The sequence below is a fragment of the Mustela nivalis genome (assembly GCF_964662115.1).
Source record: "Mustela nivalis genome assembly, chromosome: 11".
Lineage (NCBI taxonomy): Eukaryota > Metazoa > Chordata > Mammalia > Carnivora > Mustelidae > Mustela > Mustela nivalis.
Window position 1 is genome coordinate 18,344,362 of NC_139030.1, and position 21,743 is coordinate 18,366,104.

Sequence of the window (21,743 nt, forward strand, 5' to 3'; positions counted from 1 at the left end):
AATATTTACCCATAATAATGATTTACACATGAATGTTCATAGTATCTTAATTCATATGGCTAACAACTAGAAACTACCCAAAAGTTTATCTACAGAATAGATAACATATGTGTATTTGCACAAAGAAATAGTACTCAGCAATATAAGGGAATAAACTACTAATATACACAATATAATCAATGAATGTCAAAAACATTATACTCTGTGAAAACATTAGACACAAAAAATGTGTACTCTACATTTCCTCCGTAACAAGTAAAAATGTCAACAAAACGAATCTAACCAATTCAATGCAGTCCCTACCAAAAATCTCAGTTGACTTTTTTTTTTAACCCCACAGAAATTAACAAGGTGATCCTAAAATTCATATGGAGATGCAAAGGGCCTAGAGGAGTCAAAACAATCTTGAAAAAGAATGAGGCAAACCTTAAGAGAGTCTTAAGGAAACGAACTGAAGTTTGCTGGAGGGAAGATGGGGGGCATATGGGGTAACTGGGTGATGGGCATTAAGGCGGGCACTTGATGTAATGAGCACTTGGGAGTTACATGGAACTGATGAATCACTAAATTCTACCCCCAAAACTAATACGACATCAACAGACCCAAAAGTAAGAGCTATAACTATAAAACTCTTAGAGGAAAGCTTTTGTGATCTTGGTTAATCCTCGCCTTCTTAGATATGATACAAAAAGTGACAAAGGAAAAGACGGATAAATTATAGTTCTTCAAAATTAAAAACTTTGGTGTTTTAAAGGAAATTATCAAAGTAAAAAGGAAACCTACAGAATGGGACAAAGTATTTACAAAATCACATATGTGATATGGACTGATATAACCACAAAAAGAAATGTACATGAATTTCATAGCTGCCTTATTTATAACAGACCAAACTGAAAAAAAATACAAATATCTATTGAAAGGAAATATGGATAATCCCATTGTAGAATATTCATACAATGAAATACTAATTGGCTATTAAGAAACAAGTAAAACCTACTGAGACACACAATACATGAATGAATCTCAAATGTTGAAGGAAATAAAACACAACAGAATACATACTGTATAAAACTTATATAAAATTGAAGAATAGGCAAAAATAATGTGTGAATATATCAAGTATACCAGAGGGAGATTGTATAACTGTAAAGGGTTAAGAGGGAACTTTTTGTGGCAATAAAAATATTCTATGTCTCAACCAGGGTGTAGGCACTATAAGTAAATACATCTGTCTAAACTCAACAAATTGGACATATGTATGTTTCATTGTATATAAATTTTGCTTCAATTTTTAAAAGTATAAGGAGAAGAGAAGGTACTTGCTTCACGGTGTTCTATACCTCTCTGTTCCCTTTTCAAATGCAAAATACAGAATCAAAGAAGGCCATTTTAGCCTCACAAAAGACTATGAGATACTTCTTTATACTTAAGTAGTCTTCAGAAATTCCTGTCCTGTTTGATAAACAGAAAAAATCCTGAATAGTTTCCAAGTTTTCTGATAGATAGTCTCTCTCCAATATGTGACTTGGAATAAAAGGAAAGTGGACATTTAATCAAATCTTACCACAGGCCAGGTCCGAGGTCACCAAGAAAGGGGAGTAAGAATATTGATCTTTTTCTATGAGAGAGAGAGAGAGAATGAGTGACAGGAAAGGGCAGAGGCAGAGGGAGAGAGTGAATCTTAAGCAAGCTCCATTCCGATCATGGAGCCGGACCTTGTAGCTCCATCTCAAGACCCTGAGATCATGATTTGAGCCCAAATCAAGAGTTGGTTGCTAAACCAACTGAGCCACCCTGGTGACACCATTCTAGATTTATTCCTATATACATTAAAAAAAAAAAAAAAAGACTTTAAGTGTTATCTTTTAAAACCACACTTTAAGAGTTGATAATTGATGTGTTCAATTCCTATTGACTTCTGTATATTCATTTTATATCCAACAATCTTCTTAAAGTTTAAGAGGATGTTAGATTTTCTATTTAGACAACTATTATTTGCAAATAATACACATTTTGATTTTTTTCCCCCAATCCTTATATCATTTATTTTTTTTTAGAGATTTATTTGAGAGAGTGAGAGACAGAGCATGAAAGCAGAGGGGGAGGGGCAGAAGGAGAAGCAGTCTCGCTGCTAGGCAGGGAGTCCAGTGTGGGGTCAATCACAGGATGCTGGAATCATGACCTAAGCCGAAGGCAAATGCTTAACTGACCGAGCCACCTAGGTGCCCCTATCACTTATTTATCTTAAAGTACAATGAAAAGAAGCAGTAAGAGGAGGCATCCTGGTCTGGTTACAGATTTTAAAAGGAATACTTCTGACTTTTCAGCATTAAGTAACAATGCTTACTGAAGATTTTCAGTGGGCATCTTCTATCTACATAAAGAAACGCCCTTTTATTCTTAGCTGACTAAATCTTTTTAAAAAATTATAAACTGGGGTTGAATTTTATCGAATGTTTTATTCTGTATCTTGTGAAAACGTATTTTCTCTATTTAATCTATTACCATTGTCAACTGCATTAATCCCTTTTCTGATGTTAAGCAATCATTGCATTCCTAGAATAAATACCACTTTAAAAAACAAGCTTCATAAAAGTGAGTCGGCACCTACCACTTGTATCTTGATTTTTAAATACCCTTGTCATAAAAGGAAACCATGCTCCTTAGGGAAATGGCTGATTCTAACACTATGGCAGGAAATATACAAGATGAGACCAAAGTATCTTGCAATGGCAGAAATTAAGAAAGTGCTAAGGAAAAAGGAAGGAACAAAGAAAGGAACAAGGGTGGGGGAGATAAAAGATGTCCTGTGTTTATAAATTTGAAGAATTATTATTGTTAAAATGACAATATTTCCAAAACCCATTTGTAGTTCAATGCAATCCTTATAAAGATTCCAATGGCATCTTTTAAAATAGAAAAAATGATCCTAAAATTTATATGGAAACAAAACAAACAAACAAACCCAAATAACCAAACCAAACCTGAAAATGAAGAACAAAGTGGGAGGCATCAAGCTATATCATAAGGTCACAGTGGTTAAAACAGTATGATAAAACAGTGGTTTAAAAGTTAAAAACGGGCATAAGACAGACACATAGACTGATGAAACAGAATTGAACACGAATAAACCTAAGCCCATATAGTCAACTAATTTTATAAAGGAGCCAAAATACTCAGTGGAAAAAAGACAGTTTCTTCAGTAACAGTGCTGGTAAATCAGATATTCACATGCAAAAGAATCAAACTAGACCCTTATCTTTCCTACTCACAAAAATTAACATGAAATGAATTAAAGGCTGAAATATAAGACCTGAAACCACAATACTACCCAAAGAACACATAAAAAAAAAAAAAAGCTCCTTGATATGACTCTTGACAATTGTCTTCATATGGCACCTAAAGCACAAACAACAAAATGAAAAAATAAAGAAATGAGACTATGATAAACTCAGAATTTTCTACATTGCAAAAGGAACAACCAAAAAAAAAATGAAAAAGACAATACATGCAATGATTAAAAATATTTGCAAATCACATATTTGATAAGGGGTTAATATTCAAAATATATAGGTAACTCATAAAACCCAAGAGGAAAAAAATTAAAATTTAAAAAATGGGCAAAGGACCTGAACAGACATTTTGCCAAAGCAGATCTATAAGTAGTTCATAGGTACATGAAAAGATGTTCAACATAAGGAATCATTAAGGAAACGCAAATGAAAACAGTAGAGATACCACCTCATTCATGCCTGTTAGAATGGCCAGCATTGAAAAGACAAAGACAACAATGCTGGTGAGGATGCAGAGGAAAGGAAACTCATGCACTGTTGGTGGGAATGTGCACTGGTGTGGTCACTATGAAAAACAGCATGGAGTTCCCAAAAAAATTAAAAATATAACTATCATATGATCTATCAGTTTCACTTTTTGGAATATATATAAAAGAAATGAAATCACTATGTCAAAGACATATGTGTACTTCCATGTTCATAGCAGCACTATTTATAATAGCCAAGACACAGAAACAACCTAAGTGTTCACTGATGGATGAATGGATAAAGAAAGTGTGGCATACATATGTGTATATAATTTGTTGAATTCATTATATGCATAATATATAATATGTAATATATAATAATATATATAATATAAAATGTGTTACATATTATATAGAATAATATTTAATAATAATAATAATATAATTCATTATATACATAATGAATTCAACAAAATGAAGAAATCTTGCCCCTTATAGCAATAGATGAACCTTGAGAGTATTATGCTAATTAAAGTATGTCAAACAAAGAAAAACAAATATTACATGATCTCACTTGTATGTGGAATCGAAATTTTTAAAAATAACTCAAAGAATAAAAGATGAGATTTATGATTATAGCAGCAAGGGTAAAATGGGATGAACGTGGTCAAAGGCACAAACTTTCAGTTATAAGATAAATAAGTACTGGAGAAAAACGTATAACGTGATAACTGTAGTTACTATTGCTATATAATATATACAAGTTGTTAAGAGTAGATCCTAAGAGTTTCATCACAAAGAAAAAAATATTTCTGTATGTGGTGATGGATGTTAACTGAACCTACTGTGGTCATCATTTCATAGTATATGTAAGTCAGGTCATTATGCTGTATATACCAAATTTATACAATGCTGTATGTCAACTGCATCTCACTAAAACTGGGGAAAAAAAGAAAATAATGAACCAACAAAAACAATGATAGCACTGTATCAATGGGCACAGAAGCCAATGGAAGTAGTTCCTAATGCCCCAAGCTTAAATAATTTCAGCAGTAAAATAGTTTATATTGGTTGATAAGCCTTTATATAAAGTAAACATCAATATATTCATAATATAGGTACATGACTGAAAATAATGGGGAAGAAGAGACAAAAATGCCATGCAGGAGAATCCAAAATAATTTATGTAGATACTTTACCCTCAAGGAGGTGGAACCAACTCAACAATCCAAAAGTATGGGCTATGCATTCTGACTTCCTTCCAAAAAGAGTAGAGTATGGAAAGTGGTGGGTGCAGAGAAACTTCATGGTGGAAACCTGGCAAACCTTACCTCAACGATGTCAACCATATACCTCAACAGTCGTAAGTTATAATGATAATGTGTAACCTGGATATGAAGGGGTGAAGATGACACTTTAATTTGTGGTCTACCTTTCAAAAATAAGTCATTTAAAAAAAAATCAGATAAATCTCAATGAGACAAATCCCTAAAATTCCCTAACTAGTATTCATAACTGCCAAGTTCATCAAAAGCAAGGAATCTATCACAACCAAAAAGAACTTTAGGATTCCATGACATGCAGCTGAATGTATTGTATATGCTGGCTGGGATTTTGAAAGACAAAAAGGACATAAGGTATAACTAGAGAAATCTGAATAATTGTGGAGTTTAGTTAATAGTAATGTACCAATATCGGATCATTAATTGTGACAAATGTATCACAGTAATGTAAGATGTTAAGAGTTGGAGAAACTGTATGGGACATATGGGAACTCTCCATATTATCTCTGCAATTTTTTTTTTGAAACATTTAACTGTTCTAGAAATAAAAGCTTATTTTTAAACAATGACCTGGGGTAGTTCTCTCATTTTCTTTTTCAGCACCAATCTGTGTAAAACAGTATCTCCTTCACTAAAGTTTGGCTGAACTCTGTAAAATCATCAAAGCCTGATAGCCTTTTAGGGTGAAGATATTTTAAAATTTCAAATAAAATTTTTTTAACATTTATAAAAGTAAGAAGAAAGACAATAAAGCCTCAACTTCTATAGTTACCAAATATGGCCAATTTCATTTCCTCTAAATGACTAAACTCCCTCTTTCAGTATTATTTTTAAGTAAAACTAGACATCACAGAAACCCAGAAAAACCTAGTCATTTTACTGGTAAATATTCCTGCATATATCTCTAAATAGTAAGGACTCAAAACACACAACCATAATAATAAGAGTATACCTAAATATTTATAATGCAATATCAAGTACCCAGTGTTTACATGGTCCAATGGTCTTATCATTTTTATCTGTAAATAGAGAAATTAGTATTGCTGACAATTTTATGCTATTTCTTCATTTTGTACTTCACTCATTGCTATTTCATTATTTCTTTCTTCTTTATTTAGGTACATTTTTCCTTATTACTATATGATTGGATGATTAATCAATTTTAAATCTATTCTTTGCCAATTTCATGCATTTCATTTAATACATTTCACTCTAATTATTAATTTAATTACATCTCAAAAGTACTGCTTTCATTGTCACTAAGTTTAAATATTTCTAAGTTCGCTTTTAATTTAAAAATAAATTACTTAAGGGGCACCTGGGTGGCTCAGTGGGTTAAGCCTTTGCCTTCTGCTCAGGTCATAATCTCAGGGTCCTGGAATCGAGCCCTTTGTAGATCAGGCTCTCTGCTCAGCGGGGAGTCTGCTCTCTCTCTTTCTGCCTGCCTCTCTGTCTACTGTGATCTCTCTCTCACTGTCAGATAAATAAGTAAAATCTTTAAAAATTGAATTACTTAAAATGTTATATTTTAATTTTCAGAGCTGTCCAAAAGACTTTTTGTTATTGATTTCTGATACTACTGGCTGAAAAGGGATCGTGAAAAGTAGGACACTGATATATTTGTCTAACAAGTATTTGATTTCTTTTTACATTTCATGAAAGTAAGAGCCTCATTATATTCTCTGCTGGATATGTTGAAAAAATAAATGAACAAAATAATATGCAGGGCCTATTTCCAAAATTTAGTTTATATACAGAAATATGTCCTGAAGTTTAACACCTACCCTTTTAAAACATTAGTAAATTAAAAGTCAAGTAGGTATGACTTTCTAAGTTGGCTTTTATAAGGAAAAACAAAAAGTTCTGGCTCTTTTTCCAGATATATAATGTGGATATATTTCAGGCAATGATAAGTACTGTAAATGATGTATCATCCCAGATGTTTCTCTTCTTTGGATGATACTTAAAACAACTGAAATGATTGCTTCTAACATCAACATATTAACGCAAGAGACAAGTCCAAGCTTTCCATACTGCTAAAAACACAGTTTTTCAAAAACCACTTATACTTTAATACACTAATGGTGACCAGAAAGAGAAATTAAAAAAAAAAAAAAATTACAGTTGAACGGAAAAATAGTATTTGAAAATTATTTACCTGATGAGGGGTTAATGTCCAAAACATATGAAGAACTCAAACAGTTCAATAATAAAAAACAATTCAATTAAAAATTGGGCAGAGGAGCTGAATAAAGATTTTTTTTACAGATAAGACATATAGAGGATACATAATAGGCTCATGGAATGGTACTCAACTTCACTTCCGGGAAGTACAAACCCAAACCACAATGAGATACCACCTCACAATAACACAACAGTATTAGAACGACTATTACATACACAAGACACAAAAATCATCCATGATGTGGAGAAAAGGAAGCTCTTGTGTGTTGTTGGTGGGCACGTAAATTGGTGTAGCCACTATACAGAGGTTTTTCAAAAAATTTAAAAAATAGAAGTACCATATGATCCAGCAATTTGACTTCTGGGTACTTATTCAGAGGAAAAAAATACTATCTTGAAGAGATATCTGTACCCCCGTGTTCACTACAGCATTATTTAAAACAGCCAAGTTATGCAAACAACCTCAGTGTCCAAAAACAGAGGAAAGGATAAGGAAAATGGAACATATATATTTATGTAGTGGAATATTATTCAACCATGAAAAGAAGGAAATCTTGCCATTTACAACAATGTGGATGGACCTTGAAAGCAATACACTAAGTGAAATCAGTCAGACGGAGAAAGACAAATACCATATGACCTTATTTGTGAAATCTTTAAAAAAATGAAATGAAATCATAGATACAGAAAACAGACTAGCAGGTGCCAGAGGTAATGAGCGAAATGGATGAAGGTGGCCAAAGGTACAAATTTCCAGTTATAAAATAAAAAAAATTCTTAGAATATAATATATAGCATGATTACTATAGTTAAGAATACTTTATTTTACATATTCAAGTTGTTAAGAGAATCTTAACAATTCTCATCAAAAGAAAAAAATTTAGAACTACGAATAATGATGGATGTTTAACTAGACTTACTGTGGTAACATTTCACTATAGATACACCCATATCATGTGTTGTGCATCATAAACTAATGAAATATTTTATGTTAACAGTATCTTTTTAAAAAGGAAAAAGAAGCACTTAATTCACCTTGATCCCAACCTAACCCCCTATCTTTGACTCCAGATGGAAAATCAGATGTATGACCTACTGGACTATTGTGAACAACAAACTTCTATCAAAACCATATCCTGACCCCAAGAAAACTAATAGTAAGAATTGGCATTCCTAGAGACAATGGCTCTATGCTCCCTTAGTCCTAGGCTTCCAAACTCTGAATTCCCCTTCTTGGAAGTCTTCTGACTATCAGAGTCCAGACTCTACAGTTATCTATACAGCTCTTCAGCAATGTCAAGAAGGGCATACTAAGCAAAACCATGATAGTTCACCAAGGCTATGTTAACCTGGACTGCGTACAATGTTCCTGTTTTTGTACGTGTCTCTTAAGAGGAATGACCTCTTCTTATTTAATTAATAGGTATTGAACACTGCACTACAGAGGTGAAGGTTTTATACATGTTCTTTCCCGAGTTTGTATCTCCAACCCCCCCAACTCCAGTGTCAGCACCATAGCTGGCTATCCACATTGTGGCTCTGAATGAGCAAGATGTAATGAGGGCTTCTGGGGCCATGAGTTTGCCTTGTCCTCCAGGAAGGATGTCACAGTGGGTCCAAGGATTCAGATCTTCCTACTTCCTCAAACTCTTCTGTTTTTTCTTCAAATTCCTGTTCTGCCAATATCTCAATCCCATTGTTCCTTGGAAGATCATTGTGAGAAAAAAAAGGGGAGGGTATGATAATGAATTTAGCTAACCATCAGTATGGTAACATCGAGGCAATATCTGAGTATCTCGAGGCAGAAAAAAAGGGAATCTTACAACAGGGCAAATGGGCTTCCTGTTTCCTTTCCTAGTGCCTTGAGATGAGAAATCAAGAATTAATAGTTTTCTTTTTCCCAAGTAGAAATTACCCAGTGAGACGAAAAGGAACCATATCTAAGATTTTGCATAATTAGCCAAAGCATTTTAAAAATTATGTCTGGAAGAGTATTAGTGTTCTGTAGACATTAATATCTCTTTGATAAAAAAAAAGTTAAACAGTGGCACAAGTGATATTCTTCTAAAAATTTAATATCAGCTTAAGAAAACAGCAAATATACTTAAGCCAGTTTCCTTGTCATTTTGAAATGGTCTCACTACAATATTTTGTTGTGTGGTAGATACATATAAAATGCTCTTTACTATTTTTTAAAATATAAACACATATTTTAACTCTGATTTTAACATATTTTAACTCTGATTTTAACATATTTTAACATCTGATTTTCCATCTGGAGTCAAAGATAGGGGGTTAGGTTGGGACCAAGGTGAATTAAGTGCTTCTTTTTCCTTTTTAAAAAGATACTGTTAACATAAAATATTTCATTAGTTTATGATGCACAACACATGATATGGGTGTATCTATAGTGAAATGTTACCACAGTAAGTCTAGTTAAACATCCATCATTATTCGTAGTTCTAAATTTTTTTCTTTTGATGAGAATTGTTAAGATTCTCTTAACAACTTGAATATGTAAAATAAATTCTTATTGTTATTCATAAATAAAATTGACTTTCCAAGTTTGGAGGAGAAAGTATAATCACAAGGAATCTGGCCTACAAAATGTTAAGTAAACTATCAATTTCTAGTAACTAAAACAATTTAGAATCTTTTAAGAATCAATGACGGTTAATGGAAAAGTATAAGCAGTCCAGTAACTCATGCAGATTAACAGGGGTATTTGGAATACAGTAAAGGTGACAGTAAAGTTTAGACTATTTAATAAATGATTTGGGAAAAATATTCCTTTTGAACCTTACCTCACACTAACTTAATTCCATCTAGATGATGCCAAGATTAACAGAAAGAAAAAAAACTATATATTTTCTAAAAATAATGATAATGAATATCTTTTATTCCTGGGGTAGAATGAGCCTTTTTTATATAGCCAAATTTAAGATGACATTAAAGTCTTAAGGACAGAATAGACTTCATACGTAAACTGAACCAGTGTTAGGGAGTACAAGAGAAAACAGAATCTCCAAGAATGAAGACAAAATGATTTTACAGTAGTTTTTGAAAAATAATAAAAAGTAAATATAAAAACAATAGTGAGTTATTTCATGAGAGTCAAAACAAAGGAAACAAATATGAAATATCTAATTACTGAAAGAAAGGTTTTCCAAATAAATACTTAGGTCAACAGAACAAAAGAATGGGCAGAACTGATAAAAACTAGTAATGTGCCCAAGCCCACATAGCTACTACTGGCAGAGACGGACTTTGAATCCAGACCTGCCTCACTCCCAAGCTCACAGTCTCTTTATCCCCACATTTGTATGAACTAGCCATTAAACAGCAATCTCTCTATATGAAGTGTGGTACTCTGGATTGAATCCTAGATCATAAAATGGAAATTATTGGGAAAACTGGTGAAATTCTAATAAAATCTGAAGTTTGGTTAATAGCAACATGCCAAGGGTAATCTCTTAGTTGTTAAAACTATGGCATACTTATGGAAGACATTAACATTAGAAAACAGATCAAGGGGATACAGATGTGAAACTTCCTTTAAGGCTAAAATTATTCCAAAATAAAAAGTGTGTTAAAAAAATAAAATAAACCTCTCAAAAATGGTGCCTTTAATACTATCTTAAAACTTGTAAGTAAAGAGACTGCACAAAGTCAGATTTTTAAAATTTGCATTTTACATTAAAGACCCTGATTATAAAATGTTCACTGATATTCTAAAAATCAATACCTTCCTCAACTATATCTTTTTTTCAAAATACTTAACTTTCCATACCATTTTTCCTTTCCTGTGGATAAAAATAAACATTACTGTAAATAGTAGTCTTTAACAATGTGACGTGCTTGTGATGAGCTCTTTTTCTCTTCCGCTATAGACATGACAAAAGTTCTGGGCTTGTAACAGCAAGAATCAAATTTAGAGGATGAACAGAACTGCCTGACTTTAGCAACTGTCAGATACTGAACGAATCAGGACTTCGGAAATAAATGAATCCAAGGAGCAGAAAAGCTGTAGCAGGTAATTAAGTAGAAAACTCAGAGGTAAGTAAAGAGGAGAAAAACACTGAGAAAGAGGGAGAACAAACAAAGTAAAAGGCATTAATGAAAATCAGAGCTTATGGTGCCTCGAAGGAATTGAGATGCGATAAATTATGGAGGGGGTAAACAGTTCTATGAATAGTAGTAAATCACATCATGGTACTGCTTTCAAGGGCTCCTATCACTCCCGGCGTGAGCCAGAGATCCCTGGCTTATCCCTCTGCCCTCTCTCGTTTCACTGATTGCATCTTGTACTATTCACCCTCTCCCCACCAACACGCTCCAGCCAGCCTGTCTCCAGGCTTTTCCTCGGGCACCCCAATCCTCTGTATGCTGACCTCTCAGACTAGAATGATTCTCTCCCAGATATCACCACTGTTCTCTCCTTTGCCTCCTTCAAGTTTTGCTCAAATACTAACTTTCCAGTGATTTACTTCTTTGAAACACTCTTTAAAATAGTGATGCCCTAGAACTCCCAATCTCTCCTACCCTGATCTTGTTTTTTCATAGCTGTTTCCACCATCTATCACTCTAAATACTTCCAATGTCTGTCTGGTCTCCACAACCACTCGAATTTAAGTTCTTGGATTTTTGCCTGGTCCCCCCCGCACCACCCCGTCTGAAGCTTCCCCAGGGCCTAGGACAGTGTGAGGCACAGAACAGGTGCCCAATGAATGCTTGTTAAATCAATCAACATGTTAAGTGTGATTTTTCATTACCATAACTAAAATAAGAATAAGAAAATACTGCGAACATTTCTGAAGTTGTTTTTTGAGCAATGAGAGTAATCTTTTTGTGTCCTTGTGTTTTTCTGATGCTGAACAATTATTACAATGTTTCTAAAGGGGTTTTTTATCTTGTTAAAGACTATAGAGTTATATGCCTGAGATTACTTCAGCTGAGATCCATTCATTGGCAGTCAGAAAGAGATATTCTTTAGAGGCCTGTTCTTAAGAGCTTAAATAGCATTTAGCTATTATGAGGAAAAGCTCCCTATCATAAAAACTTTACATAACAAATGTTCAGTGGCGTGATCCACTAAGTTAATGGAATCATAAAATTCCAACCTCCTCATTTTGAAGATGAAAAAATTGTACAGAAAAAAATATATATATATACATACATATATATATGTGTGTGTGTATGTATATATATATATATATATATATATATATATATATATATATATGAAGTGAGGCCTAGAAAAGTTGTCACTTCTTAGCATTCACCATGTACAACAGCAGCTAGCCTGAAACAAAAGACTAAAACATCGCAGAATGGCCTAGTCCATACACATATCCCAATGCCAACAAAATCCAGATTGGTCATTTTTAGTTCACTATGTGACTAAATGTTCATTTTCTCCAACCTATCTCTGTTTCATTGCTCAAAGATGCTTGTGAGCAGTTGTTTCCTATTGTTTGAACATTTAAGATTCTCACTGCATTAAGATCACTAGAATTGCAAACAGTGTGATCCCCTAAATATTTTAGCATGCTCAAAGGCCACTGCACCATTCCAGAGCCCACTAAACATTCAGGCTCTTGCTCCACACCTTTATCCTCTCTGAGAGAAGTGCGAGGCCAGCATATTTTACCAATTTCTTATTCTTTTGGGGGGATGGCTCGTCAATTAACTCTCATGAAATCAAACAAGCAGTCTGCAGGGTCTGAAAATGTGTCACTTCTCTTTTTTAAAAAAGATAATTCTTGTGCTGAAAAATTTCACCTGTGCCTCTGTTTTGTCTTAAGTGGGAAAAAAAAAAAATCTGCTGTCCTTTTTTTTTTTCTTTTTGCTCAGAGGTAGCAGCAGCAGTTAAATCCACACATGTCCGCACCCTGGGACCCCAGACAGTCATCTCTGATGTTAGAGCGGCACACAGACAGAGACTTTTGCAGAGAGTCGATAAAATGAAGTTACTATGGACCAAAACAACCATATTGATTTTTAGTATAATTCAAAACACAAGGAAACATCCGTTTTCTGAACGACACACGCTGAGAAGGACAGGGAGAAACACACTGCAATAGTGCAGAGAAAGAAAAGGGTGGAAGGCAAGTACATTAGCAAACCTCTTCATTTTCTCTTAGGTTGTTTGTTTCTAAGTTCAAAGAACTGAGAGGCTAGAGCTGTGTTGAACTGTTCTTAGCTGAGAACCCAACACTGCTCATTTACTGACACTCCGCTCACAGCTGGAAGCTGGGGTCTTAAGGAAATAAAGCCATATAACCAGTCTGAATGTTTGAACATCCCCTTCAAAGCCCAGATAGTTCTTCTTCTCAATTAATCCCACCCTTGCTCTCCGCTCTCCCTCCCTCTCTCCCTGTCTGCAAATGGCAGAACTGTCCAAACTGCATTAGGAAAAAACACATTATTTACCAATACATCCTTAAGTTTGCTGCAAGTAAATATTTTCCTTAGACGTCCTTAAGGAGACAAAATGCTTTTCAAGCCAGAGACCTTTGGAAGGGAGGTGCAAGATCAGGAGAGACCAGCCAGCACTTACCATGGCCCCCTCACTTCCTCTCTGGGCAACTTCTCGCTGCAGCCGGGCCACAGCCAATTTCTCCCTGGGGAAACAAAAGCACGTGGTTAGCTGCCTATTCTTCTCAGGGTAGAGGTACACTGGCATGGCTTTGAAACATTCTTTTGAGGTCTCCAGAGGAACTCCTTCCCTGGTTTAGCTCACTTCCTCCACTAAACTTTCTATAAATATTTAAAGTCATTCGTGCATTGTTTTCATTGAGTGTCATGAAAGAGTTTTTTTTTTTTTTTTTTGCCTTGGATTTTATAAAAGCCAAATAAACCCTAAATGCTAAGTAAAAACTTCCCTCTACGTCCATGAACATATATAATTTGGAAACAAATTTTCCTGTGGCAAAAATATTTCAGTGGTCCTTTCTGTATCAACTTTGCTTACATAGAGTTATTTTCATTTCTTTTGTTGTTCTTTACTGATGGTGAATTTTAAAAGGCAAACAGGCTTGAATCTTGAATTGATATTCTTGAAATTATAATAGAAAATCACTTACAGACTTGCCACATCAAAGTACCATGCTCTTATATATGTCTGACAACAGTACTATAATAGGCTTTATTATCCCCATTTACAAATTTGGAAACTGAGGCTCAGATAGGCTCAGCTCCCAGCTGGTATGCATCAACTGTATTAGGATCAAACTTTAGGCTTTCTTTATCTCACAAATCCTAAATAAAAAATTTGCTTATTGTTTTTCAGGGCTTAGAAAATATGTAAAATTTAAAAGCATTTATTTTAGCATCCTTTATTTTACAATGGGGTCCATTTTGTATCCTTATAATTGTAATTCTGATTTCGATTAGAATACAATTTAATATTTACCAGAATCTCAAGAATGTTTTGTAAAGTGATAGATACTACACTTTTGATAGCTAATGATTCTTAAGAAAAAAGGTCACAGATGAAGTAGTGGTAAGTGAACCCTTCCAGTAATCTTCCAGTCTTAGTATTAGCACAGATTTTCCCCCAAATCCTTCTTTGGTTATCAAGTGGTGAAACCATCTGTGTGATATTGCATCCCTCAGCCTTCCCTCTACATGGGACTGGCTATTTGGCTACTAGCGAACAGCAAGGGAGCAACCAAATTCCTAGCTGAGTGAGAGATTTCTCCAGGCCTAACTGCTTGGGTCTTTGAAATGCCTACGACTGCCAAGAAGACATGTGCTTTAGTTTGGTTACAGTTAAGTCAATTTTTTAGTAGGAATAGTTCTCTTTGAATTCGTGCCTACAGAGACACATTAGAAGAAGAAAACTAGAACCAGGAGATCCCTGAGGAGAACAAGTGTTGGGAGCTCGGGGCAGGACCCATGCATAGAGCCTGCGGGAACCAAACTCAAGAGGAAGAAGCCAGGCAGAGACGACTTCACGCTCCTCTTTGTCAGGTGAGCAACAAAGAAATCTCTGTGTTCTCTGACCCAAATCTTAATGAGCAGATGAAAGGAGCAAAGAACTGAAAGAGAAGAACAAGACTGACTTCTGGTTTAATATGAAAAATAAACACATGGTAGATACAAGGACAAAGAAACCAAAGAACATACCCTATACTTTATGAGCAGTTCAACTGAGTATATACACAACAGAAGTGCATAGGTATGTTCAGTAAATGACATGAACTAGAATGTTCGTAGATGCACTCTTTGTTATCACCTAAACTAAAAATGTGCACCCCATGAACAACAGAATGGGTAAACTTCTTTTTTTTTTTTAAAGATTTTATTTATTTATTTGACAGAGAGAGATCACAAGTAGGCAGAGAGGCAGACAGAGGAGGCGGGGGAAGCAGGCTCCCCAGTGAGCAGAGAGCCCAATGCAGGACTCGATCCCAGGACCCTGAGATCATGACCCGAGCCGAAGGCAGCGGCTTAACCCACTGAGCCACCCAGGTGCCCCGAATGGGTAAACTTCTACATAATCATACATTGGGATACCAGAAAGTGCTGAGAAGGAGTCATGTATACCTGATCACAACAACACAGAGAGCACCACAGCAGATGAAAAAATGGAAAGAGCAAACAGAGAAGACTGTATAGTTTATGATTCCATTTATATAAAGTCCAGGGGCGCCTGTGTGGCTCAGTGGGTTGAGGACTCTGCCTTCAGCTCAGGTCATGATCCCGGGGTCCTGGGATGGGGCCCTGCGTCGGGCTCTCTGCTCAGCAGGGAGCCTGCTTCCCCCCATCTCTCTGCCTGCCTCTCTGCCTACTTGTGATTTCTGTCTGTCAAATGAATAATAAAAAAAAAAAATCTTATATAAAGTCCAGAGACCGGCAAAACTCCTATGTAGTTCAATAAGACAAGACAAAGAAAAGATGTGAATGTCAAAAAAGAGAAAGTGAAATTGTCTCTATTCACAGATAAAAACTTTTCAAATAGAGAATACTAAGGAACTTACTAAAACAGCTATACGACTAATAAGTGGGTTTAGCAAAGTCACAGATACAAGCCAATACACAAAAAGCAATTGTGTTTTTACATACTAGCATCAAACAACTGGAAATGTTTTTTAAAATTTATTTACAATAGTGTCAGAACATAAAATACTTAGGAAATAAATTTACAAAAGGTTTGTCAGGATACTACAGTGAAAACTATGAAATGACTGCTCAGAACAATTAAAGGAGACTACACACACTCTCTCTCTGTGTCTCTGTCTCTCTGTAGATTCAGATCTCTTGAAAGGTCTCAGGAATACTCAGCATCTTAGGACCACACTTCAAGAAATTAACCTAGAAGATACAGAAGTAGAAATGGAAGAATAGTCTAAAAAATTTCCTGGACTCATTATTCCTGATTGCTGAATCTTTAGCACAAGATTGAATATGTATGCTAACAGCATGTTAATTTTTTACAAGAGCAGTTTAGCGTAAAGAAGACATTCCTAGAAACAGAGCAAAGTCTATCTTAGCACAATCATCCTACTAAATGATGAAAAGAGTCCTCACACAGCTTAAAGGTTAGAAACATCACAATTTTATCCTTAAGAGTTTGCCTTATAACACTATTGGGAATTTTCACACAATATAGGTTCATGTGAAATCTTATAAAACCCAATTTGAAAGAAAAATTTAACAGATTTGGCCATTACCTAAGTTTTTAAGAAGGAAAATGTTCATAAGTCATGAATTTTATATTCTGCCCACACATTCCATTTTTAGGCATTTAATAAACAGTGAGTGAACCGATGTGAAAGGCTCATCTTCGACGTGGCAGCATGTTAGCCATCTAAGTTGGTAAAACAGAGCAAAATCAATATGTAGAAACTGGAAATACCTGCTTATTTTTGACCTACCCCCACGTGACCAGAAATGTACCCAACTTCAAACAGCCACGTGGATATGTATAACACACGCAAGAGAAATCTTGGTATAGTCTGAGTTACAGAAATGACAATCCCCAGAATGAGCCCTGCAACCTAGAGCTCCTTATTTATATAAGTTGTAAACTTGCTTAAGTCTAGTTACTTGAGAGCTATGCTGATTCAAAGTAGTGAGCTAGTGAATGAGTAGAATTTGTGAGAATGGCAAATACAACTGTCTCTTTAAAACCATGCTCTGGGGGCACCTGGGTGGCTCAATGGGTTAAGCCTCTGCCTTTGGCTCAGGTCATGGTCTCAGGGTCCTGGGATCGAGTCCCACATCGGGCTCTCTGCTCAGCAGAGAGCCTGCTTCCTCCTCTCTCTCTCTGCCTGCCTCTCTTGTGATCTCTCTCTCTCTGCTAAATAAATAAATAAAATCTTCCCCCCAAAATGCTCTGTAATTGGTTTAAATCATTTATTCGGGAAATGCAATATACATAATGTCATGAAGCAGGCATCTCTAAGACTTATAAGTAACAGCTGGGTTTTCTATGGTATAGGAAGGACAAGACCAGTACCATCTGAGTCCCAGTAAGCAAAGCATCCCAATTTTGACCTATTTTTTGCCATAAGTTTCTGAATCCTATTTCCTTTGAAAAGTGTTCCAAGGCCAAAAAAAAAAAAGCAAAAAAGAATACTTTCTTGAGGTTTGGTACTTTCTAATCTCTCAAATCTGTCATAATGTTGGTGTGTCATGTATTTGCAAGATTTTTGTTTTTAGTAGGAATTATATTTTATTTTTGTATGAAAGGTTGTCATCCTTGATAAAAATTTAAGGAAGTGACAGAGTTATCAGATGGGTGAAAGTATCTTATGGTGAAAATCTGAGCATTTCTAGATGTTCTCATTTCTCGGCTCAAATTAACAACTTAGTCAAAGTATTAAAAATAAGTGGGTCTGCCTTTTCTATAGTCATCTCATTTGCCCTTGGGTTCAGCAGTCCCTTGGCAAACCATATCTTCAAACTCCCAAGGTCCCAATATATGTGGGGAAACCAAATGGGACCAGCATCTTTTTCATGCAAATTCAGGGTTCTTAAAAACAGCTTTGTTCAAAAATAAAGAAAGCATCCTTGACTTGCATGCTACCCAAGGCAAATTAAACACAGTCACATACATATACACTCTTGCTCCTATTTGAGGACTTTAGCTCATCTGTTGGAAACAGACAAATGTGCTTTTGCAATGCATTACTGTTTTGTTTTGTGTTTGTAGCAAAGCCAGTAGCTTATTATGAAGGGGGTATTGACTTTAGGATTGCAAAACAAATGCCCAGGGATATTTTATTGAGAGCTGTGGATCCTTATTCATAGAACAGGCATAAAAGAAGGATAAAAAGAATATACACACAATGAAACAAACAAACAAACAAACAAAGATCCACAAACACTTCCTTTTCAGTTAAATGCAAAGAGAATTCTTCCCTCCAACAGGGATGAAACAGAACTACTTTCCTTACTCAATGTTTTACCCAAAAGGTGAATTCGTCCCAGGTTTCTGAAGTCTGTCAGTATCGTCCCAGATAATTTCAACTCAACATAAGAAAGAACACTACCAAAAAGTATTTATATGAACCTTGGATCTTCCCCATACCACGGACATAAATGCAGCTTCAGCCCTTGGGAAGACTGTCCTCCATGAAGACAACAGGAAATTGGCATTTGTCAAGTCCAGAGAAGACCTGCGAGGTCTGCATCCTCAGAGAAACAATTAGCTGTTTGCAGGGGAGGACTATATTCAGCTGTGATGTGTGGAGACCACAAACTTAAGGGCAGCATAAACCCATCTGTTGCATGAGTGTCAAAAGCAGGCCTGTCTAGAGACAAATCAATGTTCTATTGCAACTCTAAGGTGGCCCGGGCACACCGCCTGAATGAGTGAGAATGAAACCAGTGAGCAGCCTTGCTCTCCACCAAGCAGATGGGACCCCCCCCCCACCCCGCGAGGATACCCTGGAGGAAGAGCAGCACCAGCTTGCAGCCTAAGTGTGAAGAATTATGTCTACTCATTGTGAGTCTCGTTGCCCCAAACTACTAAATACAAACAATGCATTAGGCACACCAGTGAAACTGTCCTTAGAGTAGGTACGCTGTGTTTTGATGAAACTGCCAGATAATCTGTGTCATCTCTACTTGACTTTGTAGAAAAACAAAGAATAATAGGAAATAAAATAAATTATTATCAACTAGAACAAAAATATTAGAACTAGAACAAAAAATAAGGGCTAGGCATGCTCATATGTGTATTTAAAAAGAAAAAAAGAATTTGTTGGCATTTTATAAACCCAAAGATACCGTGGTATTAAAGAATCATACAGTATCCCCCAAACAACCCTAACTTCATGTTAGTTTCGGTTCTTAGGTTAAACTCTTATATTCCAAAGTATTTCAAATTATTTAAATACATAAATAGTTATGTATGATTGATATATGCATAAATCTCTTTTAATTTATTCAGTATGTTCTGCTAAGTGACCATATAATCCAATGATGATGAAAATTCTGATTCATTCACATTCACAAACAATGTGAATTCATTCTCTGCCTGGCACTCTTTTTGGCCCCGGGAAATACAGATAACTAGATGGTCCCACTTTCAGAGAGCTCGAGGTCAGAAAGACAGCACACCTAAGCAAACCTGTGCCTTAAGATGTCATAAGCACAAAACAAGAGTACTGCATTCAAAGCTGGATTTTAACCATTAAAGCTAGGTGATAATTTTATCAGAAAATTAAAATTGAACCTCCTTTAAATGGGAAGATACAGTCTACTATTTTTTAAAATAAACTCATTTTTCTAAAGATCATACATCTCAGCAACAAGTCATACAGGGAAAACAGGTTTTTCCTCATAATTATTTTAACAATGAAGAATCTCTGTAATATGTTTTCACTGGGATTCCCTAAATTTCTCAAGTATTTTTAATGGAATGGTATTAGACTTTACTGCCCCTTTGAGTCATGGTTTCATCCAGGTCACTTCTTTTGGAGACATGTGACTGACTTATCTTGCCTCTTCCTTTTCAATACATTGTATCACCACATCCTCAACTTAAAAAGAGAAGAGTTAATCGCTAACATTTAGTCAATGATTACTATATCAAACACTACCCTCAACACTTTACATGAAACATTTCTACCTCAAATAATGCCATGATATGAGTATCATCATCCTCTTTGTGGTGTATTGCAATGATTCTCAGAATTTTTGGATTTGAAACCTCTTCACATTTTTGAAAACAATCACCAAAGACTCCAAAGACTTTTCTTTCTGTGGGTTCTCCCAATCAACATTTACCATATTCCCAATTAAACTGAGATTTTGATAATACGTACTAATTTATTGGGAATAATAGTAATTCCATCACAGGTTAATGTAAGCACAATATAATTGTGAATATAGCTATAGATTCTAAAACAAAAATCAGTAAGAAGAGTGGCATTGTTTTATACATTTGCAAATCTCTTTAATATCTGGCTGACAAAAATGACATCTGGATTCTCCTTTCTCTGTCTATATTCAGAAGGCTGCAATGTCACAGGGTGAATAGCTTCTGACAAACCAGTATTTGCCCATGACCAAGGACAGTGAGAAAGGTGAAGTAATAATTTAGTCTTCTTATAAAATTAGGTTTGACTTATAGATATCTGAAAAGGTCATAGACCCCTTGGAGTCCTGTGGCCCAAAGCTGGAGCACTGTTGATGCACCTTCCATGGGGAAACTAAGGCTCAAGCCGACTGAAAAACATGCTCATCATGTCACTGCTCTTAAGTTTAAATACCGCCATGCATGTTTTCCAAAAATGCAAAACAGCACTGAATACATATTCAGTTAAAATCTCACTTGTTAGACTTGTACCTCCATATCCACTATCCCCTTTTACTACAAACTCTACTGCTAAGGAAGTAGTCACAAATAATGCATGAAATTATTGAGGTCTCCGAGGAAAACACACATTCCTAACCACTTTAATGCCAATCAGTATGAAAACTGCTGATAGAACTTTTCTGGAATATGCAAAATTCCACCTCCACTTCTTGCAGAGTGGAATAAAAATAGTAATCAAACTCCCAACATAAACCAATGCTCAGGCATAAATTTTGTTTCAATTAACAGCACACCCCTAGCCCCCCAGCATTTTTCCCTACAAAGATATCACCAAATGCCTAAAAGAAATTAGACAGATGATTACTGTCACTTATACCTTGGGGCAGAGAGTCACACTTAAAATTCTGAGCAAAGGTTTCAATGAATCATCGGCCTACCCCATTTATGAGTGGGTCCTAAGAATATGAGCATGGTGGTGACCTAGTATGTCTGTAAGGCAAGCAGATCAGCTCCCCCAGGAGGCCTAGGACCATTCTCTGCAGACACAGGCATCCTGGGGAGTCACCCGCCACAGAAGAATGACAATGCCGAGTGCCAGGTGCCCTTGTGGAGCGGGCAGATGGGGAGACCAGTGGCAGCAGTCCCTGCATAACAGCTAAATTAATTAGCCTTTCCAAAGCAGATCATCTAATTACTCATCCACTCAGATATTCAGCACGAGAAAAGAATTTGAGAAACTTCT

At 35.6% G+C, this 21,743-nt stretch overlaps 1 protein-coding gene across 10 annotated transcripts in view; it reads right to left on the bottom strand.

The window, feature by feature from the left end:
• The window catches only part of NCKAP5 (NCK associated protein 5), a 964,712-nt gene that overhangs the window by 515,876 nt on the left and 427,093 nt on the right, over positions 1 to 21,743 (bottom strand). For all 10 annotated transcript variants that reach the window (XM_082689272.1, XM_082689269.1, XM_082689270.1 and 7 more), the window contains one exon: positions 13,787 to 13,850. In XM_082689272.1, coding sequence (XP_082545398.1) covers positions 13,787 to 13,850 — 64 coding nt within the window. The remainder of the gene's footprint in view (positions 1 to 13,786; positions 13,851 to 21,743) is intronic.